Raw genomic sequence first — 19,687 nt, 5'->3', positions numbered from 1 at the left:
CGACCGACCCCACTCGGAGGCGCGGACGGACCGGTGCCCTGCGATTCGAGAATCGCTAACATCTTCTTCCCGAAGGAAGCCCATTCCTGCGGTGTCGCTTGCATGGTGGGATAAGCGACCCGCCAACAGGCGGAGTCCTCGGAAGAGGACGGGGAAGGCGACCGATGCCGGCGCTTACGGGAATGCCTCGAAGAGGCAGAGGAGTGGCGAGACCGACTCCTGGAAGGAGACCCACTGGACCTCCGACGATGACGCGGAGAGTCGCCTCTCGAATCATCCGTCGAAAGCCCCGCAGACCTCGACTTCCAGGGCTTAGACACCCTACCTACCGACAACTTCTTCTTGCGCTCCCGCAAGGCCTTGACTGTGAGCGACTGGCAGTCGACACAGTCGTCCGTGTCGTGGGCCTCCCCGAGGCACCAGAGGCAGGCATTGTGCAAGTCCGTTACCGACATCTTGGACCCACAGTCCCCGCATTTCTTGAAGCCCGGACGCGGGGTTGAAGACGAGGTAGACATCGTCACGAACAGGCTTTTTCACAAAACCGAACAGTTTCAAAGAACCGAGAAGATTACAACAGAAATTCAAAAGAGTCGAGGCGTACCGAGATTCACGAAGCGAACACGTTCGCGGAAAAAACGGAACTGAGGCTACGGGCGTTGTGTGTCCTACTTATCATATCGGGTGACGTCGGCCGTCGGAGGAGGTCATCGGGGACGGCGCACCGACGTCATCGACGCAGGACGCAGAAAATTTTACGAAGCAGCACAGCTGTGGTGATTACTGTCAAAGATATGGAATACGTCGGAGGACCCAATCCCCTCGAAAGGTATTTTCTTGACGTGAGAAGGAACTGCAGAGAAAAGATGTCTTAATACTGCTTGTCCCACTTGAGAATCAGACCTAGAATGGGTGTCTAGGCAATAGTGTTTTGTAAAGGTGTGTACAGAACTCCAGGTTGCCGCTTTGCAAATGGGCTCTAGGGCAAAGTTTGCAATGAATGCTATGGAAGCCCCAGTGCCCCGGGTAGAGTGTGCTCTAGGCTTGAAGGGCAGTCTCTCTTAGCAAGAGCGTAACATAGTGTGATGCATTTGACAATCCACCTTGAGATAGCCGATTTAGAGACAGGATTCCATGCTCTACCAGCTGCCACTGAAACGAAAAATTGGTTCGTTTTCCTCAGCGGTTTCGTTCTTTCCAGGTAGAACATGACTGCCCTGCGCACATGTAGTGTGTGTAGGCTTCTTTCGGCCATCCTAGTGGGATTCTGGAAAAAGGTAGGTAGTTCGATCGATTGGTTCGCATGGAACTTCGAGATGAATTTAGGCGCAAATCTGGGGTGAGTGCGCAGAACTACCTTATCTGTGTGGACTATAACAAAAGGGTCTAGAACAGAAAGGGCCTGTAGTTCGCTAACCCTTCTAATAGCAGTGATAGCCACTAGGAAGGCTGTCTTGAAAGTAAGGTCTTTGAGACTTGCTTTATGCATTGGCTCAAAGCGAGATCCCATGAGTCTGTTAAAACCACATTTAGATCCCATCTAGGAGCTCGGTGAGAAATGGGAGGATAAATCCTCTTAACCCCTTCCATAAAAGCTTTAATCACCAGTATTTTCCACCACGAAACCCTTTGTTGTGACGTGGTCTAGGCTGAGAGAGCAGCAAGATGATATTTTAGGGAATTGAAGACCAACCCTGTGTCCAACAAATGGGTTAGGTACAGCACAATGTGTGTGGGTGAGCAATCGATGGGATCAACACCCTTGGTATTACACCAGATGACAAACCGTTTCCATTTGCTGGAATAGCAATAGCGGGTGTTAGGTTTTCTAGCCTCCCTGAGAATGTCCATGCATCTCTGAGGGAGCTGAAAGTGTCCAAACTCTATGACCTCAGGAGCCAGGCCGCTAAGTTCAGAGTTTGTGGGCATTGGTGTAGGGTCTCCCCCCTGTCCTGAGATAACATGTTGTACGGGCAGGCTGGTTTTACTGGTGGGGAGAGGGACATTTCCATTAGCGGAGTTAACCAGGGTTGGTAGGCCCACATGGGGGCTACCAATATCGTGACTGGTTCCTGGTGCATCTTGTGCACTATCTTGTTGAGTAGGGGAGTTGGGGGGGGGGAAGCGTAAACAAATTTCCCTGGCCATGTTATCCAGAGACTGTTTCCCTTGGTGCAGTTCTGTGGGTACCTGGAGGCGTAGTCTTGGCATTGGACGTTCTCCTGAGTTGCGAACAGGTCGAACTCTGCAAAGCCCCCATTCTGCGAAGACGTTGGATACAATGTCTTCGTGCAGACGCCATTCGTATTCTATAGGCAGTGGGAAATCTCTGCTCAGCACGTCTGCCAGAAGATTGAGTTCTCCTGGAACTTGTTGGGACAACAGAAACATCTTGTGTTTGAGAGCCCACATCCAAATGTTTTGGGACAGCTTAGATAGCCCTGAAGAGTGTGTGCCCCCTTGTTTGTTCAGGTAATGCATGGCTGTGGTGCTGTCTGGCAGAACCAGCACTGTCTTCCCTTCTAGTTGCGTTTGAAAGGCTTTCAATGCCTTGAACACCGCTAATAGCTCCAGTAGATGTATATGGTTGGACGCTACTTGTGGGGACCACACTCAATGCGCTGTCTGCTGAAGCAGGTGAGCCCCCCACCTTGTGAGAGATGTGTCTGTCGTGAGAGTGGGTTCCACTGCAGGGGTGGTGAAGGTTTTCCCCTTCAAGAGGAGGGGGAGCGGGGGGGGGGGAAGAGAGAGAGAGAGAGAGAGAGAGAGAGAGAGAGAGAGAGAGAGAGAGAGAGAGAGAGAGAGAGCTGGCGAGACAACTACCAGATCTTCCCATTGTCCGCTGGCCTGACACCACTGGCTGTTGAGCCACTCTTGCATTGGGCGAATGCGCAGCCGCGCGTGGGGAACCAAGTATATGCATGATGCCATCATCCCTAACAAACGCATGGCTTTGCGTACCGTCACTTCCCGACTGGCTACATATTGAGGTATCTGTGACCAATGACCCTAACATATAAAAGGGCTCCTAGCCTTTTTGGTACTTTTTCAAGAATGTTGGGCGCTGTTAAATGCATCTTTTACCTCTCTCTCACTTGCCAATTGTCCACGTATTTATGAGGGGATGCTGAGTTGGCCAATGAACACTTAAGGCCAATATGATCAAGGAATATTGCAAATGCAGAGCACATCTATCAAAATATGACTCGGGGGGGGGGTGGCTACATGGCCACGGGTTAGGAAGCACACCCCGAGAGCTCCTGTGGATCCGACACTGATCCGGCAAAAATAAGCGTGCAAAACATGCTATGAGACACAGGATTGAAGCCATCAAACTATGAAGGCGGTGAGCAGGCAGCTTGTGCAATTAAGAGCTAGCTAAAGGAGAAGTTTGGAGGACTTCGCGTATGGGGAAACCAAAATGGTGCCTACCCGCCAGCTAGACAGACACTTTGTAGATGCACCGGAGAAATTAAACAGAGTCCCGCTCTTTACAGAAACAGACCCGGAGCATCGCGTAAAGGTAGCAGAAAAGTGACAACAGCAAGGATACAAAGGTATCGGAAGTGCGAGAGGCTGCCCGAGAAGAGAGAAGCACAACCGATTGAGGGAAATACAATTGTAGCCGGACATATGTAACAGTGGATAGACATGAGAGGACTACACATTGAGTCATAGACAGAGCGGCGTGTGAGGGGGTGATTCCAGACCACTGCATGTGGCCTCGAGTTGGCAGACGCCACACTGAGGTTGACGAAGGCGAAGTACAGCAAGCAACCAACGCGAGACAGAGAAAACTCCAGTGCCTGAATCAATACGCACCTGGAGGCGGTGCCCCGGGAGGGAAGCCCACACAGAGTGGAAACATATCCCAGCACAGTGCCGAAGGCTGCTGAGGGTCCGCCACTGTACCAGAAGCACACCCCAACGCGATGTCTGTGAATGCGGCCGAAGACACAGAAAACTGACTGCGCACTCTTTCTGGGCGACCGACTTGGGGCCTGATCTTGATGAGATGCGAGTGGGCAGAATAAAACACAACGGAAAGCTGCCTCGCACCAACTTCTGACACGGTGCGGTTAGTTGATGAAAATACAAGATAGCAAACTGGCTCCTAGCGTGGCCTTTGAAGTGCACAGACACCCAGCACACGCACAACACAGGGCAGGCAAAAGTAACTGGCACAGCAGACACGCAACACACCGCGAGTAACATGGCAGAGTAGTAATGCATTCCAACATGAGCAGGCTGCCTGAAACGATATAAGGCTGGGAGTGTGACCAAGATCGGGAGTCAGCAAACGCTCACCACAGGAGTTGCTGCAGAGTGATCACAGTGCGTCATATGAGCGCACGTCTGGACAGAGGGCAAGCCAATAGCGCAGGCTAAACAACACAAATACAGCAATCACGGCCCCATCTTGAAAGAAGCCTGGGAATATATCGCTGCGCCGCATACCCGGATGCGAGAGCTGGGCACGGAGAGGACGACAAGCGGAGGGCGCACATGAGTGGGGCTGCTGCAGGAGCTGCTTGGAGGGCTCTGGAGATGTAGTGCATCGAGGGATAACCGAAGAGGCGCAGCAGGCCACACAAAAGCACAAATCTGCACCGCAGGCTAAACGAAAACCCACTATAGCACCCAAACTGGCCCATAGGCCCTTGGGCGCGCAGACAGGGCCACGGCCCAACAAGAGCTGAGATACTAGAACAATAAGAAACAGCAGTGGTCAGAGACGTGGGAGGTTACAACCCAATCGTGAAATAGCACCAACAATACACGGAGACCGCCACTATAACTCCCCTTAAGCATCATAACTGGGAACAGACTAGTCCTGGGGCGCCGAAGACCACATTTCCGAGTGTCCGGAGTGAGGCATAAGGCAACACCGAAATGGCAAACAAAACAACGAAGACAAAGGGCAAACAACCCACGCTGGAGGAATATGCAAGGACACCGCAAATGGCAGAAGGGGCCAGGAGTAAGGAGAAGATTCCCGCTCCAAAGGCCGTCACAGGGAGCAAAGATCAGCAGATCCTGGAAGCGATTGCGGACCTGAAACTAGCGTGGGAAACTAAACTGGAATCGGCAATGGTCAAACTGAAGGCGGCACTGGAGCTTAGAGTCGGCGCAGTTCAGGAAGAGGTGAACCTCCTCAGGCAAGATGTCAGAACACTAGCAGCCCGTACAGGCGAACTGGAGAAGGAAATGGCCCCGAACACAGCTGCATGTGCGTCTCACAAATAGCAGATCCACATCCTGGAACAACGAGTGGGCAATTTGGAAAACAGGGCAGAAGAAGCAGAGGGACACGCCCGGAGAAACAATGTACGCACCGTGGGATTACCGGAGGGAGCAGAGGGATCAAATCCCACTGATTATATTGAAACGATGCTGCTACAAGAAATAACAGGAGGGGTGCTCACCCAAGCATTTGCAGTAGAACGAGCACATAGGGCCCTGATAAGGAGGCCACCGCCAGGTGCCCCCCACCCCCGAGACCAAGAGACCAATAACTGCCAAAATCCTGAACTACAGGGACAGAGAAAAAATCCTAGAACACTTCCGGAAAGGAGGCACAATACAAAGGGCATCGGCGACTATCATGGCATACAAGGATTACACACTGATGGTACAAAGTGGCCGTATGAATTATGGGGCTGTGAAAAGAAGATTGCGAGAAGCAGTCTACAAATACATGCTAATATACCCGGCTAAACTGAAGGTGTACCACAGAAATAGAGCACTGTTCTTCGACACCCCAGAGGATGCGTCAGAGTGGCTGGACACACAGAACTGCCCATCGGAAACTGGCATCCAGAAGGAAGACGGCACAGATAAGTAAAAGAGAGGCTGCCATACCTATGGTGCCGCAGACTCAGATACTGGGACTAGAATATAAAACAGGGCAAGGATAGTTGGGAGATATGTAACATGGGCTGCACAAATACGAATGATCCAGCACAGTGATATAGTGCAAAAATTAGGAGTCTCATTGAGCACGACCCCCCCCCCCCAAGAATAGACTAGTTAGGTTACCGATAGATCGGAACACCCTCCTGGGTTTCTAATTTCGGCACACCGAGAGAGGGCCAAATGCAGCGAAGTCTGAGATCCAGGGATGGAGCTGGGCACCAGTTGGGGACGGATAGGGAGGAGGGAGGGGAGGGAACGTGCGCAGTGACTATAGTTGGAGAAGATGGGGCGGGGGTAGTTGGGGAGTTATTGTTGGAAAGGGAAAGGGAATGAGCACACACTCATGCCAATCAAAGCTGGAGAGAGGAACAAAGAGGGAGGGAGGGAGGGAGGAGGGATGAAATATAGACAACAATGGGAGGCCTTAGAATTGTAACATGGAATGTGAGAGGCCTTAACAGTTACCTTAAGAGAAACAAAGTAATGATGTATCTGAGAAGGCAAAAAGTGGACATAGCATTACTGCAAGAAACCCACCTCACCAAAGAGAAACTAGAGGTGGTCAAGAATAAATGGAGAGGGACCACCATGGGCGCGACATATTCAGCTTATGCTAGGGGGGTGGTCACCTGGGTGGCACCTCATGTGCCATTCCAGCTGCTCCAGGCCATGGTGGAGCCAGATGGGAGGATGATAATGATGCGGGGGCTGTTAGAGAACAGAGAAGTGAGTATCATAAATACGTATGCTCCCAACCATAAAACGGCAGCCTACTTCAGGACACTATATAGCAAAATCAGCCCCCTAATGGGAGGCGTGATTATATGGGGAGGGGACTTCAACTGTACGCTATATCCTAAAATGGATAGGTCAGATACTAAACTAGATAAACCCACCCCTGCCGCTAAAGTACTACAGGCCCTGCTCAGAGACTTCAGGCTAGAGGACATATGGAGACAGCAAGACCCAAACGACAGACACTATTCACACTACGCTGCCCCACAAAACCTGTATACGAGACTAGACTATATGTTTGTAGCCTCAGGCCTTGTAGGAGAAATGATGGGCTCCGAATATAAGGCAAGAACACTATCTGACCACTCCCCCTTGATCCTAGAGTGGAGACACCAACCCCCCCAAGAGCTAGAATTCCGACATGGAGACTTAGAGCGAAGGCCCTGCAAGACTCGGCATTCCGAGAGGATCTAAGGGAGGAGATCATTGGGTATTTTGATACTAACACAGGGAGTGTGAAGTCAGAGGAAACCCTATGGGAGGCGTTTAAGGTGGTAGTGAGAGGGGTGGCCATATCGAAATCCAAAGGGCTACAAGGGGGCATACAGCGAGAGCTACAAGAGACAGAGAAGAAACTAGAAGAAATGATGCATAGGGAAGGCACCACACAGGTTGACGCCGAACAAGTGTGCCAACTACAACAGGCTAGTGCGGGGCTCTGGGAAAGAACGAGGGTTTCCTCAGGTTCTACAAACGCCTCTATGAAGACATGGGGCAGGTAGCAGAACGGAAAATTCAGGAGACATGGAAGACATAGGATTACCCAAACTAAACGAGGAAGAAAGGGAGGATCTGGAGGCCCCAATCACGATAGAAGAACTAGAGTCAGTGGTACTACACCTACCCACCAGCAAAGCCCCGGGGTCAGACGGGCTCCCCAGCAAATTTTACAAAACGTGTAGTCAAGAAGTGCTCCCCCCGCTGCTGGCCATGTTAAATGAGGCGTTCGAGAGGGGAAGATTGCCGGAATCCCTGAGGGAGGCGGTGATCATTCCGCTCCTTAAATCCAATAAGCCGAGCATGGAATGCGGGTCGTACAGACCCCTAGCCATGTTAAACCAAGATAGCAAAATTCTCACGTCAGTGTTGGCAAACAGACTTAAAAGGGTAATTAACAAGCTCATACACCCAGACCAAACTGGCTATGTCCCGGGCAGGAATATATCCGACAATCACAGGAGACTCCACCATATCATAGAACAGACAAGAGCGACCCTAGCGAAATGGCAATAGTCTCGCTGGATGCAATAAAAGCCTTCGACTCTGTGAGATGGCTTTGGATGATGGTGGCCTTGAAAGAATATGGGATGGGACCAGGGTATCTGAGGTGGGTAAAGATAGTATACAGCTCCCCAATAGCTAGGGTCAAAACGGGCGCAATAATTTCAGACAAATGGCAACTCAGCAGGGGCAGAAGACAGGGCTGCCTCTGGTCCCCCATGCTATAAATCGTGGCATTATAACCATTAGCGATCTGCCTCAGACAGCAGTACGGAGAGATAGGGGTTCACACTAAGGGGGGACCGCACCCGATATCATTGCACGCAGACATTATGCTGCAATACCTGCGCTTCCCGGAGGAAAACTTGCGGTATGTTCTGGAAGTGCTGGAGCATTATGCGACCCTCTTGGGCATAGCAGTGAACCCCAAAAAAGTCATGCATGTTCCCCCTGGGGAGATATAGGGGGGTCCCACAGGGGAACCTACCCATCCTGCAGGTACCCTGGCAGACTGGAACAATCAGATATTTGGGAATTAATGTATACCATACGATCGAAGACGAAAACAAATTCAACACAGAGAAGGCAGTGGAAGGCATTAAAAATAGCATGGAGTTCTGGGCGAAACTCCCCCTGGCTATGGTGGGTAGGGCGGCCTTGCTCAAGATGGTGGTCCTGCCCAGGCTGTTGCACTTCTTCACGAATATTCCATATATGATCCCCAAAAGCTTCTTCACGAAACTCCAGAGCTTATGCCGGGGCTTCATATGGCACAATACCAGAAACAGGGTGGCCCTATGGAAATTGCAGAACCCGTATGGCAGAGGGGGCATAAAGCTGCTGAATTTTGAGATGTACCACTTAGCGGGGCAGCTTCAGTACGTGGCCAGATGGTTGTCGGAAGATGAAACGGCAGAAGCCAGATTGCTAAGTAGGGACTGCGTCCCATTCTTTTTTAAAGAACCGATATGGCTACCTAAATCAGAGATACAAGGACGAGCGAGACTGCTGACACTAGGTTGGAAGACTTGGCGCAAAGCGTGCCAGGTAGTGGGAAACCTGACCCCATGCTCCCCGCAGATGCCATTCGTGGCGCTATGCGGGGAGGATGAGCAAATGATAAGGGGGATCCTTAAATTCTGGGAACCGGTGGGCCTCGCGACCCTGGGAGACATATGGCAAGAGGGTGAGGTATTAGACTTCCAAAAGATAATGGAGGAAACCTGAGTACACATAGGACAACGCATTACATATACCAGAATCATCAAACGAGTGGGAGATAAGTGGCCCGAAACAGTATTAGCAGAACAACCCGATACAGTCATCGAAACAATGTACGATATCTCGGAGGGCGGGCACGAAATATTCCGAATTTACGAACTATTGATGTCCAGGGTGGGCAAGGAGTTGTTCCAACTGAGGAGAGATTGGGAGGAGGAGGCGGGAGAACCTATGCAAGATGGGCAATGGGAAAGAGCCCAGAGGTATAAGAAGGTCTCCCGGAATGCGAGGCTGCAACAGATCCAACTATATGTTACCCACAGAGCATAGACGACCCCTAGTAGAATTGTTAAATTTAGAAGTTTAGTAACACAGAAATGCCCCAAGTATGTGGAGGTGGATGCCGGGATGATTCACATGTTCTGGGCGTGCCCAGAGGTGGGAAGATTCTGGGAGGAAGTCAAACAACGCCTGTCCCAAAAAGGGATCACGTTAAGGGTGGATTCAGTTTGGGCATGCATGCTGGGGGTATTCCCCAGACAACGAAACTTAAAGCATATCAGTAAACTGAAAGACCTGGCCTACATCTTGGCCAAACAGAGAATTGCCATGAGCTGGAAAGCTGCCCAAAGACCTAGATTGGAGGTGTGGTGGAGTGACCTCTTCAAATAGGCAGAGGCGGAGACGGTGGCATGGTACGATGCAGTCAGCAGGGGAGGGGAGGACGAAGCGGGACCCTTGATTGCATGGAGACAAATGGTGGCCACGATGTCGGGACTCTCCCATGCCGGACCTAGTGAAGATAACACGTCTAGTAATAGTGAAGGAGATAAACCCCAAGAATCAATTGTTGAGGCATTGTAGTCGGAGCTCGAGTTAATGGATAGGGAGGGGGGAGGACTGTAATGTGTTACATGTTGATTTATTATCAAGAAGCCAGTATACGGAAATGTCCTATATGTTGGTTACGTTTGGTGTGTTAAAAAAATAATAAAAATTGTTTAAAAAAAAAAGAATCTATCAAAATATGACTCAAACATCAGAACTGGTTAGATGAATGTACTCCTGTGGCAGGCAATCTAAAAAGGAGGCTATAGTGAAAAGCCACAGCCCTTGAAAATGCCCAGTGACATTTCCAAAATGTTCTTCATAGTTCTCAGTTGTTACTACCACAACTTTATAGATGATATGTACTACACATGTTCATAAAACCGAGACTGCAGAAACATCAAAGAAGTGGAATCAGGCCTGTCCATGCTACTTCTCTGTCACGAGGAACACATTCCCCCACTCTTAAAATCATACCCTGAAAACGAAGGTATTTAGGACTAAACACTTACCTTGCCTACATACTGAGGATCGGGTCCTAAATGTTCTTCTAAAACAAAGAACTGGTTCCATACCCATCCACGTTTTGGCCGATGATGCACTTCTGTCTCCACTGCTGCGTGCTTGGTTTGATTTCTGGTCACCTTGATGGAACTTTGATGGGAAGCCCCATAACACCTCTGCACAAAACAAAGACACATCAGCACTGGGCAGATGCAAGACGTGCTCATAACTTTCATTGTAAGTCACTTTCCAGCTTAGAGGTTTTCTGCCTTTCTTCTCCAGTTTTTAATCCTTGCTGACTGACGAGTACAAAATCAATTTATAGCCAGTTTGGTAAAACAGTCCAAAACGTTCTTTTTTGGTGGCCCATGGTTCCTTCGAGAATGGTCAGATCAGATTTACATCATGAAGATATCATGAAGATATAAACATGTTTTTTCCCCCATGTAGTTTTCAGAGTAAGCTGTTAAATGCACCATTTTAGACCTGCATGAAGGAAAAGAAAAACAGTTAATCAAAATGTCATAATAGGTATGCTTTTTCAAAACTTGTTTGTTGACAAGGGTCCTACATGTCAAACGGCATTGCAGATCACAATCATTCGACTTGTATGGGCTGAGACCTCCACATATAATCTGGTACGGACATGTTATATTACATGACATTTATAATGTGAATCTCTGTGCCATTTCTCAATAATAAATGTTATGGTTTGCCATCAGCAGAGTCAACATAACTATATGAATGCCTATGTAGAATGTTGGGACCGACAAATATGTCCGCTCTTGTTTCTAGTAATAATATGATGTTTTTACATAGCACTTCATGCCATATATTTATCTAGGGATGTATTGATATTGGTCACGATTAACCAATTCAGTAGTATTCAATTACACAAATGTGGAACGTGTAGCAGCAACTGAAACAACTTCTGTCACTTCAAAGTAGCTGAAAAAACACCTAAAATCACTGAATGGCATGGTCACTGCGTAAAATGCTGGTATCTCTGAGAATGAAATCTAGGGAAGAACATATATTCGGGCAATGTATAAGTGTAGCAGCAAGAGATAATTGTTTAGTAAACTTGGAAAAATCAGCACTTGCAATTCCACTGGAAAAATTATCTCTCGATGTTCCTTTTGCTGTCAAGTTTCCTCTGCAATATATGTACAATATGGAAACGTACAAACAAAATGCAAAGTGTTGAAGCAGGTTTTTAAATTATAGAATTACATTGAAAAAGCTGTCTGTCTAAGCATCCCTAGTACAGATGTTGTCTGCACGGAGTGATCATTAAGTTCAGAATCTAAAAGAAAACTGGAGGCTTATTAGCAACACATGATTTATGTTACTTGATTATCTGGAGAACCTGATTACATTCTACTCTTTCCAGCCCAAGCCTGGTTGACAGCTTTTAGCACACTCATTCTCTTTGTCCCACTTTTTCTCTTTTCAGCACTCCACCTGGGTCAGCTCACTAGTTTTCATGATCTTTTACAAAAATGATCTGTTTGTTTAGATCTCTCTAGATCCGGTTGGATCAAAAAAGTTCAATGTTAAATCTGCTACAGAACATGAGTTCTAAGCAATTATTTATAGGGGGTCTAACCTGTAGTCAGCTAGTTATCCCTCACTCATTCAAAACATTTACAAAAATGTATGCCATGTGTTAGATATGTGTTAGATCCAGTAGGATCAAACATTGTTGTTTGTTAGATCACACACAGGTGCTGAAATATTTAGCTGCAAAATATTTGAAAATGTCAAATAATTTCAATACTTATTAGTTAGATCTGATTTGATCAACCATTTTCAATGATAGATCCACTACAGAGTTATAAGCTATTATTTAGTTGGGCTAACCCATAGTCAGCATAGCACCCAGAATCAAAAACCATCCAAAAAATGTATGTAATTTCTAAGATATTCGTTAGATCAGGTTTGATCAACAATTTTCAACATTAGATCTGCCACAGAACATGAGAAACCCCGTAGTCAGCTAGTTAGCCCCTTCCATAGTCAGCTAGTCAGCCCCTTCCAATCAAAAAAATTTCACAAATAAAAGTCATTTCTTAGATAATAAATTAGATACAGTATGATCAGGCATTTATTTTTTAGATCAAACACAGGTGCTGAAATATTTAGCTGCAAAGCAACATATTTTTGGGGAAAAAGTCATTCATTTCAAAATATATTTGTTTGATCCTTTTTCATCAACAATTTTCAATGCCAGATCCCCTGTAGAATGTGAATTATAAGCAAAGAATTAGGAGGGGGGCTAATTCAGATTCAGCCCCCCTCAGTCAAAATCAGTACAAAAATGTATGTCATTTGTTAGATATTCTTTATATCTGGTTTGATCAATCATTTTCAACGTTAGATCGGCTACAGAAATTAGAGGGGTGTCTAAACCTTAGTCGACTAGTTAGGCCCCTCAATCAAAATATTTACAAAAAAAGAATGACCACTTATGCCGTCCCTCTTGTTCCACTAATACATCTGGCCCTGCGACAATTCCAGGAAGCAGATTGCTTTTCACTCACAATAGTTGCACCATGGTGGCCAGCCAGGTCCTGGTTCTTGGGTCTAATGAACCTATCCAAAGAGACACCAATATCTCTACCGCTTCGCCAGGCCTTCCTGTCGATGGAGGATGGGAAGATTCATTACCCATCCCCACAATCGCTCAACTTGAGGTCAGGTCTCTAGGCCACGTAGGGGTCTCAGGTGACAATGTAAGAATTCTGTAAGCAACTCAAAAGGATTCCACAAGGACATCGTTAAAAATCAAGTGGCTAAGCTTTTGTCACTGGCTCCTTGAGAAGCACAAAAGTCCTTTAACTACTTCACTAGACGATGTCCTCTCTTTCATCTCTCATCAGGCCGCTTCAGAAATAAGCTAAAAACGTGCAGAACTTATTTGTCGGCTCTTGGTGCTTATCTAAATTCAGACTATCAATGTTTCTCAATTGCAAACACAGTGGTAAAGCAGCACTTTGATGGGCTTCGCCATTTGTTTACGGCATTAAAAAGCCTCCACATCCCAAATTAGATCTAAACATGGTCTTTATAGCATTGTGCCACAAACCATTTCAGCCAATGGCCTCTGCTGACATCAGACTGGTATCCTGGAAGATTGTGTTCCTGGTAGCTTTTACCTCAGCCAGGAGAATAAGCAAGATACAGGCCCTAGCTGCCGATGACCCCTTTACACCTTTCCATCGTGACAAGGTAGTGCTACACACTGACCAGTCATTCCTTCCTAAAATAGTGTTGAACTTCCAGATCAACCAGGAGATTTGTCTCCCAGTGATTCTTTTGAATTCAACCTCGGAATCAGAAAGAGTGCTTCCAGCCCCAGGGAGACAAGTGCTAGCGAACCTCACACAAGTATGGAGGAATGGGGACAGGATGTAGGAGTAAGGAAAAGTTACTTACTGTAGTGACTACTGTACTCATAATCCATAGACCCCTTTCCTCGATACACCCTCCCTCCAACCCCCTAAAATACATTAGCTAATCAGTTAAAGCCCAACCTGGGCTGGTCAAAAAGGACTGACGAGCTAGGCCTGGAGGCGGTGCTTGGTGAGGCGAGCATGTAGCCGTACAAGCACTCGGGTCCATAAAACAAAAATAAGACATACTTTCTTTTCTATGGTGCTACAAAAAGCTCTGGTCCCGTACCAAAGGACGGAATGTTCCAGAAGTATGGAGGGAAGGGGACTATGGACTAGGAGTATAGTAGTCACTATGGAGAAAAACTTTTCCTACTCCCACAGATGCAGAAATAATTGGCTGCAAAGGAGGGGGCTAGTCCCCCTCATCAACATTTTAGGAAAAAATATCACTTATTTCAATAGATATTAGATTTGGTTTGATCAACCATTTTCAAAGTTAGATCCGCTAAAGAGCATGAGTTATAAGCAAGTATATAGAGCGGTGACTAATCTGTGGTCTGCCCCCAAACAAAAAAAAAAAATAGTACAAAAAATGTATTTCATTTGTCATATATTTGTTAGATCCGATTTGATCAGCCATTTTCAAGTTTAGATTCGGTACAGAACTTGAGTTATAAGCAATACTTTAGAGGGGACTGACCCATAGTCATCTAGCTAGCCCCCACTCAAACAAAAAATGTACAAAAATGTATATCATTTGTTCGATATTTGTTAGATCCGGTATGAGAAGGCTTTTTTTTGTTAGATCACACACATGTGGTGAAATATTTCGCTGCAAAGGAGGGGTGCTGGCCTCTCAACAAAAGTTTGGAAAAAAGTTATTAATTAAAAAATATATTAGTTAGATCCTGATTGATAAACCATTTTCAACATTTGACCTACTACAGATGATGAGTTATAAGCTATTTATCGGGGGCTAATTAGTAGTCAGCCCCCTTCAATCAGCAAAAGTACAAACATATTTCCTCCAATTTGATCAACAATTGTCAAAGATAGATCCGCTAAAGAACATGAGTTAAAAGCAACTATTTAGAGGGGGGCTAACCCGCAGTTAGGTAATTGGACTGCCCAATAATAAAATGTACAAATATTCATGTCATTTGTTAGGTTCGTTAGATCCGGTATGATCAAGCATTCTTTTTTTGGTTAGATCATGCACCGGTACTGAAATATTTGGCTGCAAAAGAGTGGGGCTACCCGCTCAACAAAATGTTAGAAAATACCATTTGAATACATATTCATTAGATCTTGTTTAATCAACAATTTTCAACGATAAATCCACTACAGAATAGGGGTGTCACGGTATTAGTTTTATGACGGTACGATAACCTTCTTGCCAAATGACGGTATATCATGGTTATCGCGGTATAGCAGGTGGAGTTAACCAATCTTAACAAATATTTTCTAAAAGGTCACAAATTGTCAGATTTATCATCACAAACAAAACCAGGCACCCAGGGCCAGAATTGGGCTTTTCAACATACTTTCCACTGAAATGCCACCCCTTGCTTCCACCAAACACACACACACATGTGGAGAGGAGGAGGGGGGAGCCCTCCTGCGACTGGCAAAGCAAACTGAATAACTTTTCTTAAGTGGTCATTTAGGCTTTTAGCTCCCCCACTGGCTACTGGTGAAGATTAACATGTTGCCATCTTTATAACCTGCATGCCACAGATCAATGGAGGCTGATGGTAGTATACGCTTGTGCGCATACGCACACGCCGCTCACTTTACGTTACAGCCTTTAGTTTACTTGCGGGCCAAAAGGTGTTCAGTAATCACGGGCATGTTAGCCTTTGGTGTGGCAGGAGGGAATACCCACAGGGATGAGTGAATTTTGCAGTGTGACTTATTATATGTAAATTCAATGATAGAACCAGGGAAATCCCCCATTGTCATATATTTAGCAAATATTATCCATTATAAATATATAAACCCCAAAGCCGCCAACCCAAAGTAAACCCTTTTCCTTCTTGGCACTGTATTTATTCTTCCTATTGCTAACATATTGATTTTGTGTCAGGCACGTGTGGTTTATGGAATGGCATTAAAAACTGCTCCAACTGAAACTACTTGTCAGATGGCACATCCAACAGTGCAAGACCAAGACTGCGCAGCACTTGCTTACTGCAGCCTTTCTAAATCAGATTGAAAAGCACACTTAACGGTATAAACGGTATACCGGTATAAAAAATGTGACGGTTATTATCGTTCAATTGAGTGGTTCACGGTATCTTTAACGGTATACCGCTATACCGTTACATCCCTACTACAGAACATGGAGGTATAAGCAATTATTTAGATGAGGACTAATCCATAGTTAGCCCCAATCAAAAAACCTATAAACATGTGTGTGATTTGTTAGGTATTAGCTAGATTAGGCTTGATCAACGATTTTCAACATTAGATCTGCTACAGAACAAGAATCATAGAAAATTAGTTAGATGGGGCTAACCCGTAGTCAGCTAGTTAGACCTCACAATCAAAAAATGTACTAAAATGTATGTTATTTGTTAGCTATTTGTTAGATCCAGTATGATCAGGCATCTTTTTTTGTTATATCACACACCGGTGCTGAAATATTTGACTGCAAACGTTGGGTGACTGGCACCCCATCAACAAATACTTCTAACAAAAGCCAGTAGTTTCAACAGATATCCAGTAGATCTAGTTTGATCAACCATTTTTAACAATAGATCCACTACAGAACATCAGTTATAAACAATAATTTAGAGGGGGGATAACCCGTTGCCAGCTAGTTAGCCCTTTCATAATCAAAAACAGTACACAAATGTATGTAATTTGTTAGATATTTGTTAGATCCAGTATGATCAGGGATTTTTTTGGTTAAATTACACACAAGTGCTGAAATATTTGAGAAAAAAATACCTTTGCATTAGGGAAAAGCACCATTAGGTCTTCCATGAAAAACTTCAATACAGGAACCAAACTTGGGGGCACTGATGTAGCCCAAATGCTCTCCTCCACAGTGCACCACCAAAACATCAGGACTACCAAAAGTAGCCATGTTTCTACAAACAACAAGCAGTGCCTGCAAATTGCGGCCAGGCACACTGCACCATAAAGCCTCCATGCCTGGAAAACCAAGATCTGCAGAAAACCCTCTTGCCTTTGCATAGCTCTCCAGATCACATACAAATGAATCTCCCATTATCCATACAGTAACTCCAGCCATCTTCACTACACAACTAACACAGCAATGAAAAAGTATTACCATCCCTTCCTGTTATGCACACCCTGAACACCTGATTGGATAATCCCCATAGTACACTCCGATTTCCATGCCAATCATGTTAACAAGCCCCGGATGCAGCACAAGCGATCTGCGGACTACCGCAGGTCTCATAAAACAGGGGCAGCCCTTCTTCTGTTTCCACTTACACTTTACAGCACTATCTCATTGGCTACTGGTAAGCAGTCACACAACCATACATCCATCAAACACATCCAAGACCTCTACATCTAACTCTGTCATCTCTGTTCAACACTCCAGATTTACTGTTAAACACTCAGAGTACAGGTCTCCTGTGATTGCAAAGCACCTCCAGCAAAAAGTACTGTAAAACTATACAAGATTTCTGCTTCCAGATTCATCCACATCTCCATCCATCAATACAAACTACAGGTATGAATATATTGTGTACAGTACATTTGCAACTCTTTTAGAAATGCCTGTGAACAGGGTACCTACCACTTACCCCGCATAACCTACTCAAAAAGCATATTGTCATTTGTCCCATCACCAATCATCAAGTGGCACTTACAATGCTATGTGCTTTGAAAGCTTTCATTTACCCATATCACCCATTGTAATGTGCAAACTGTTATTCTCTTCTTTGTTTCTGTCATTTTTACAATCACTTCCCCCACTAACACACCTACTATAAAATTCCTAAAATGCACACACGAAAGGAAAACTGAATGCATCTTACCAAACCATAGCAAGTACATAGATTGTATGCATGTCAACAGGGTGCCTGCCCCTTACCTTGCACAGTTCACAGAATGCACCATTACTTAAAAAGCAAATAAATGTATGTGTGCATTGTGAACAGTGGCATTTATAAATGTGGATACATAAATCAAACAACTGAAATGATTGCAAGCATCTATCTGCAGAAAAGTGAATGACATTCCACACACGAAAACATTCTCCTTTCCAATCTGTACATCTTTCCGAACCCTTTTCTAACCCTACTACAACTTGCACTAATCCATTTTCAAACTAAATAGTCCTACAGCAACACACACACTTGCTAAACTGCACCTCATACGGCACACTTATAAACAAACCATTGACCCCTTACCAAAAACGCTGATGCTCCCAAATCCCCATTCACATACAAAGCTATCCAAATTCACACACACACTAACTCTTCCTGCCAAGACATCCTCCTACAATTTTAAATAATGTATTCTCCAAATTAAATCACTATGCCATTAACAAACATATGTTCTTACTTCCTTCTTTCGCAGTTGCAATTAACACCTCTCTCCTGAAAGCCAGTGGCGTCTCAATTGGAAAATACAACCTAGAAGAAACCTACTATCAACATCCAACAAAGTAAATGCAATACTATCGTAGTGTTCTGTCTCTTACTCACACAGTGCAGTGTTCTTGTATTGTAGGATACGCAATTCCATCAACCCAACAGTATTTGCTTCACTCGTACTCATTGCACCTCAACAGGTGCCCACGTCCTACTGTCATCTGACAGTAGAAAGTGGGCACTATAGTAACACACAGATACCAACACAGCCTTCCCAACCTAAAGTAACAGCCCATTACACAATCACACACCTCTATATGTATGCCTACTCTCATTTTCAAACACTCATACACAGTGCACACATATATACTGCACAGCCTCCACACCCACACTTTCCTTTTTTCTCCAACAGATACTGCAGAATGCATACCCAAAGGCAAAACAATGCAGAAATACAGCAGATCAACCTAAAAAAAGCATACAAAATAGCTATCCGCCTCAAGCAGAATTTTTACAGAAAGTTCAAACAAAACAGCTAATACAGTCACTAAGGAAAACAGAAGCACCTAACAGGAAACAAACTTTAGCTCCTCTTTCAAAATGTAAAAAAAAAAAAAGAAATGTACTAAAAAGATTGCAACTTCCACTAGTGCTAGCAGAGCACCTAAAAATGGTAACATAGCCACAAGCATGCATTCCCAAAAATTTATTTTACAAAAAATGTTCTACCACATAGTCCTTCAGAACCTTATAAATACAGGGGAAATATCACGCTCACCCTTAAAACTTACCGCAGAAAACTGATCCTCGTAGCTCTTTTAGATAGTGCAAAGCTCCTCAAAAGGAAATTCTTTATATTAATGTTAAACAGAATGAAACCACTAACAAAATTAATTAGTAAACTACAACCAGTACTTCGCAACAAACGCAAAATCAGCATATATACCTTTGGCAACATCTATACAGGTGAGTGGAGTCGCACCACTAGCACAGAGCCATATTTCAATGAAGAATCCTACAAACGAGCAAACAAACCAAATTGCCATACACAGCAGTGGGCGAGGGTATGAAAAGGTAGACAACACCATAATGCCTCAAAGAAGCTTGGGTCCGCCCATTACTGAAAAAACCTACACTAGACCCCAAGGTACCAGGGAACTACAGGCCCATCACAACAGTTCCATTCCTTCTCAAAATCCTGGATAAAGCTGCATACATCCAAGTTCAAAA

General features: G+C 45.2%; 1 protein-coding gene across 11 annotated transcripts in view; it reads right to left on the bottom strand.

Moving 5' to 3' along the window:
- Positions 1–19,687, bottom strand: part of CDH18 (cadherin 18) — a 1,922,553-nt gene that overhangs the window by 1,843,179 nt on the left and 59,687 nt on the right. For 10 of the 11 annotated variants that reach the window (XM_069613787.1, XM_069613788.1, XM_069613784.1 and 7 more), the window contains one exon: positions 10,494–10,971. In XM_069613787.1, coding sequence (XP_069469888.1) covers positions 10,494–10,721 — 228 coding nt within the window. In that variant the 5' untranslated portion in view covers positions 10,722–10,971. Of the gene's footprint in view, positions 1–10,493; positions 10,972–19,687 lie in introns of those variants that run through there. The other variant, XM_069613794.1, reaches the window with a different exon arrangement.

Source organism: Ambystoma mexicanum, chromosome 5p (genome assembly GCF_040938575.1).
Source record: "Ambystoma mexicanum isolate Mex_15411 chromosome 5p, UKY_AmexF1_1, whole genome shotgun sequence".
Classification (NCBI taxonomy): domain Eukaryota; kingdom Metazoa; phylum Chordata; class Amphibia; order Caudata; family Ambystomatidae; genus Ambystoma; species Ambystoma mexicanum.
Note: the sequence above shows the minus strand (reverse complement) of the source record. Positions and strands in the feature narration are given on the sequence as shown.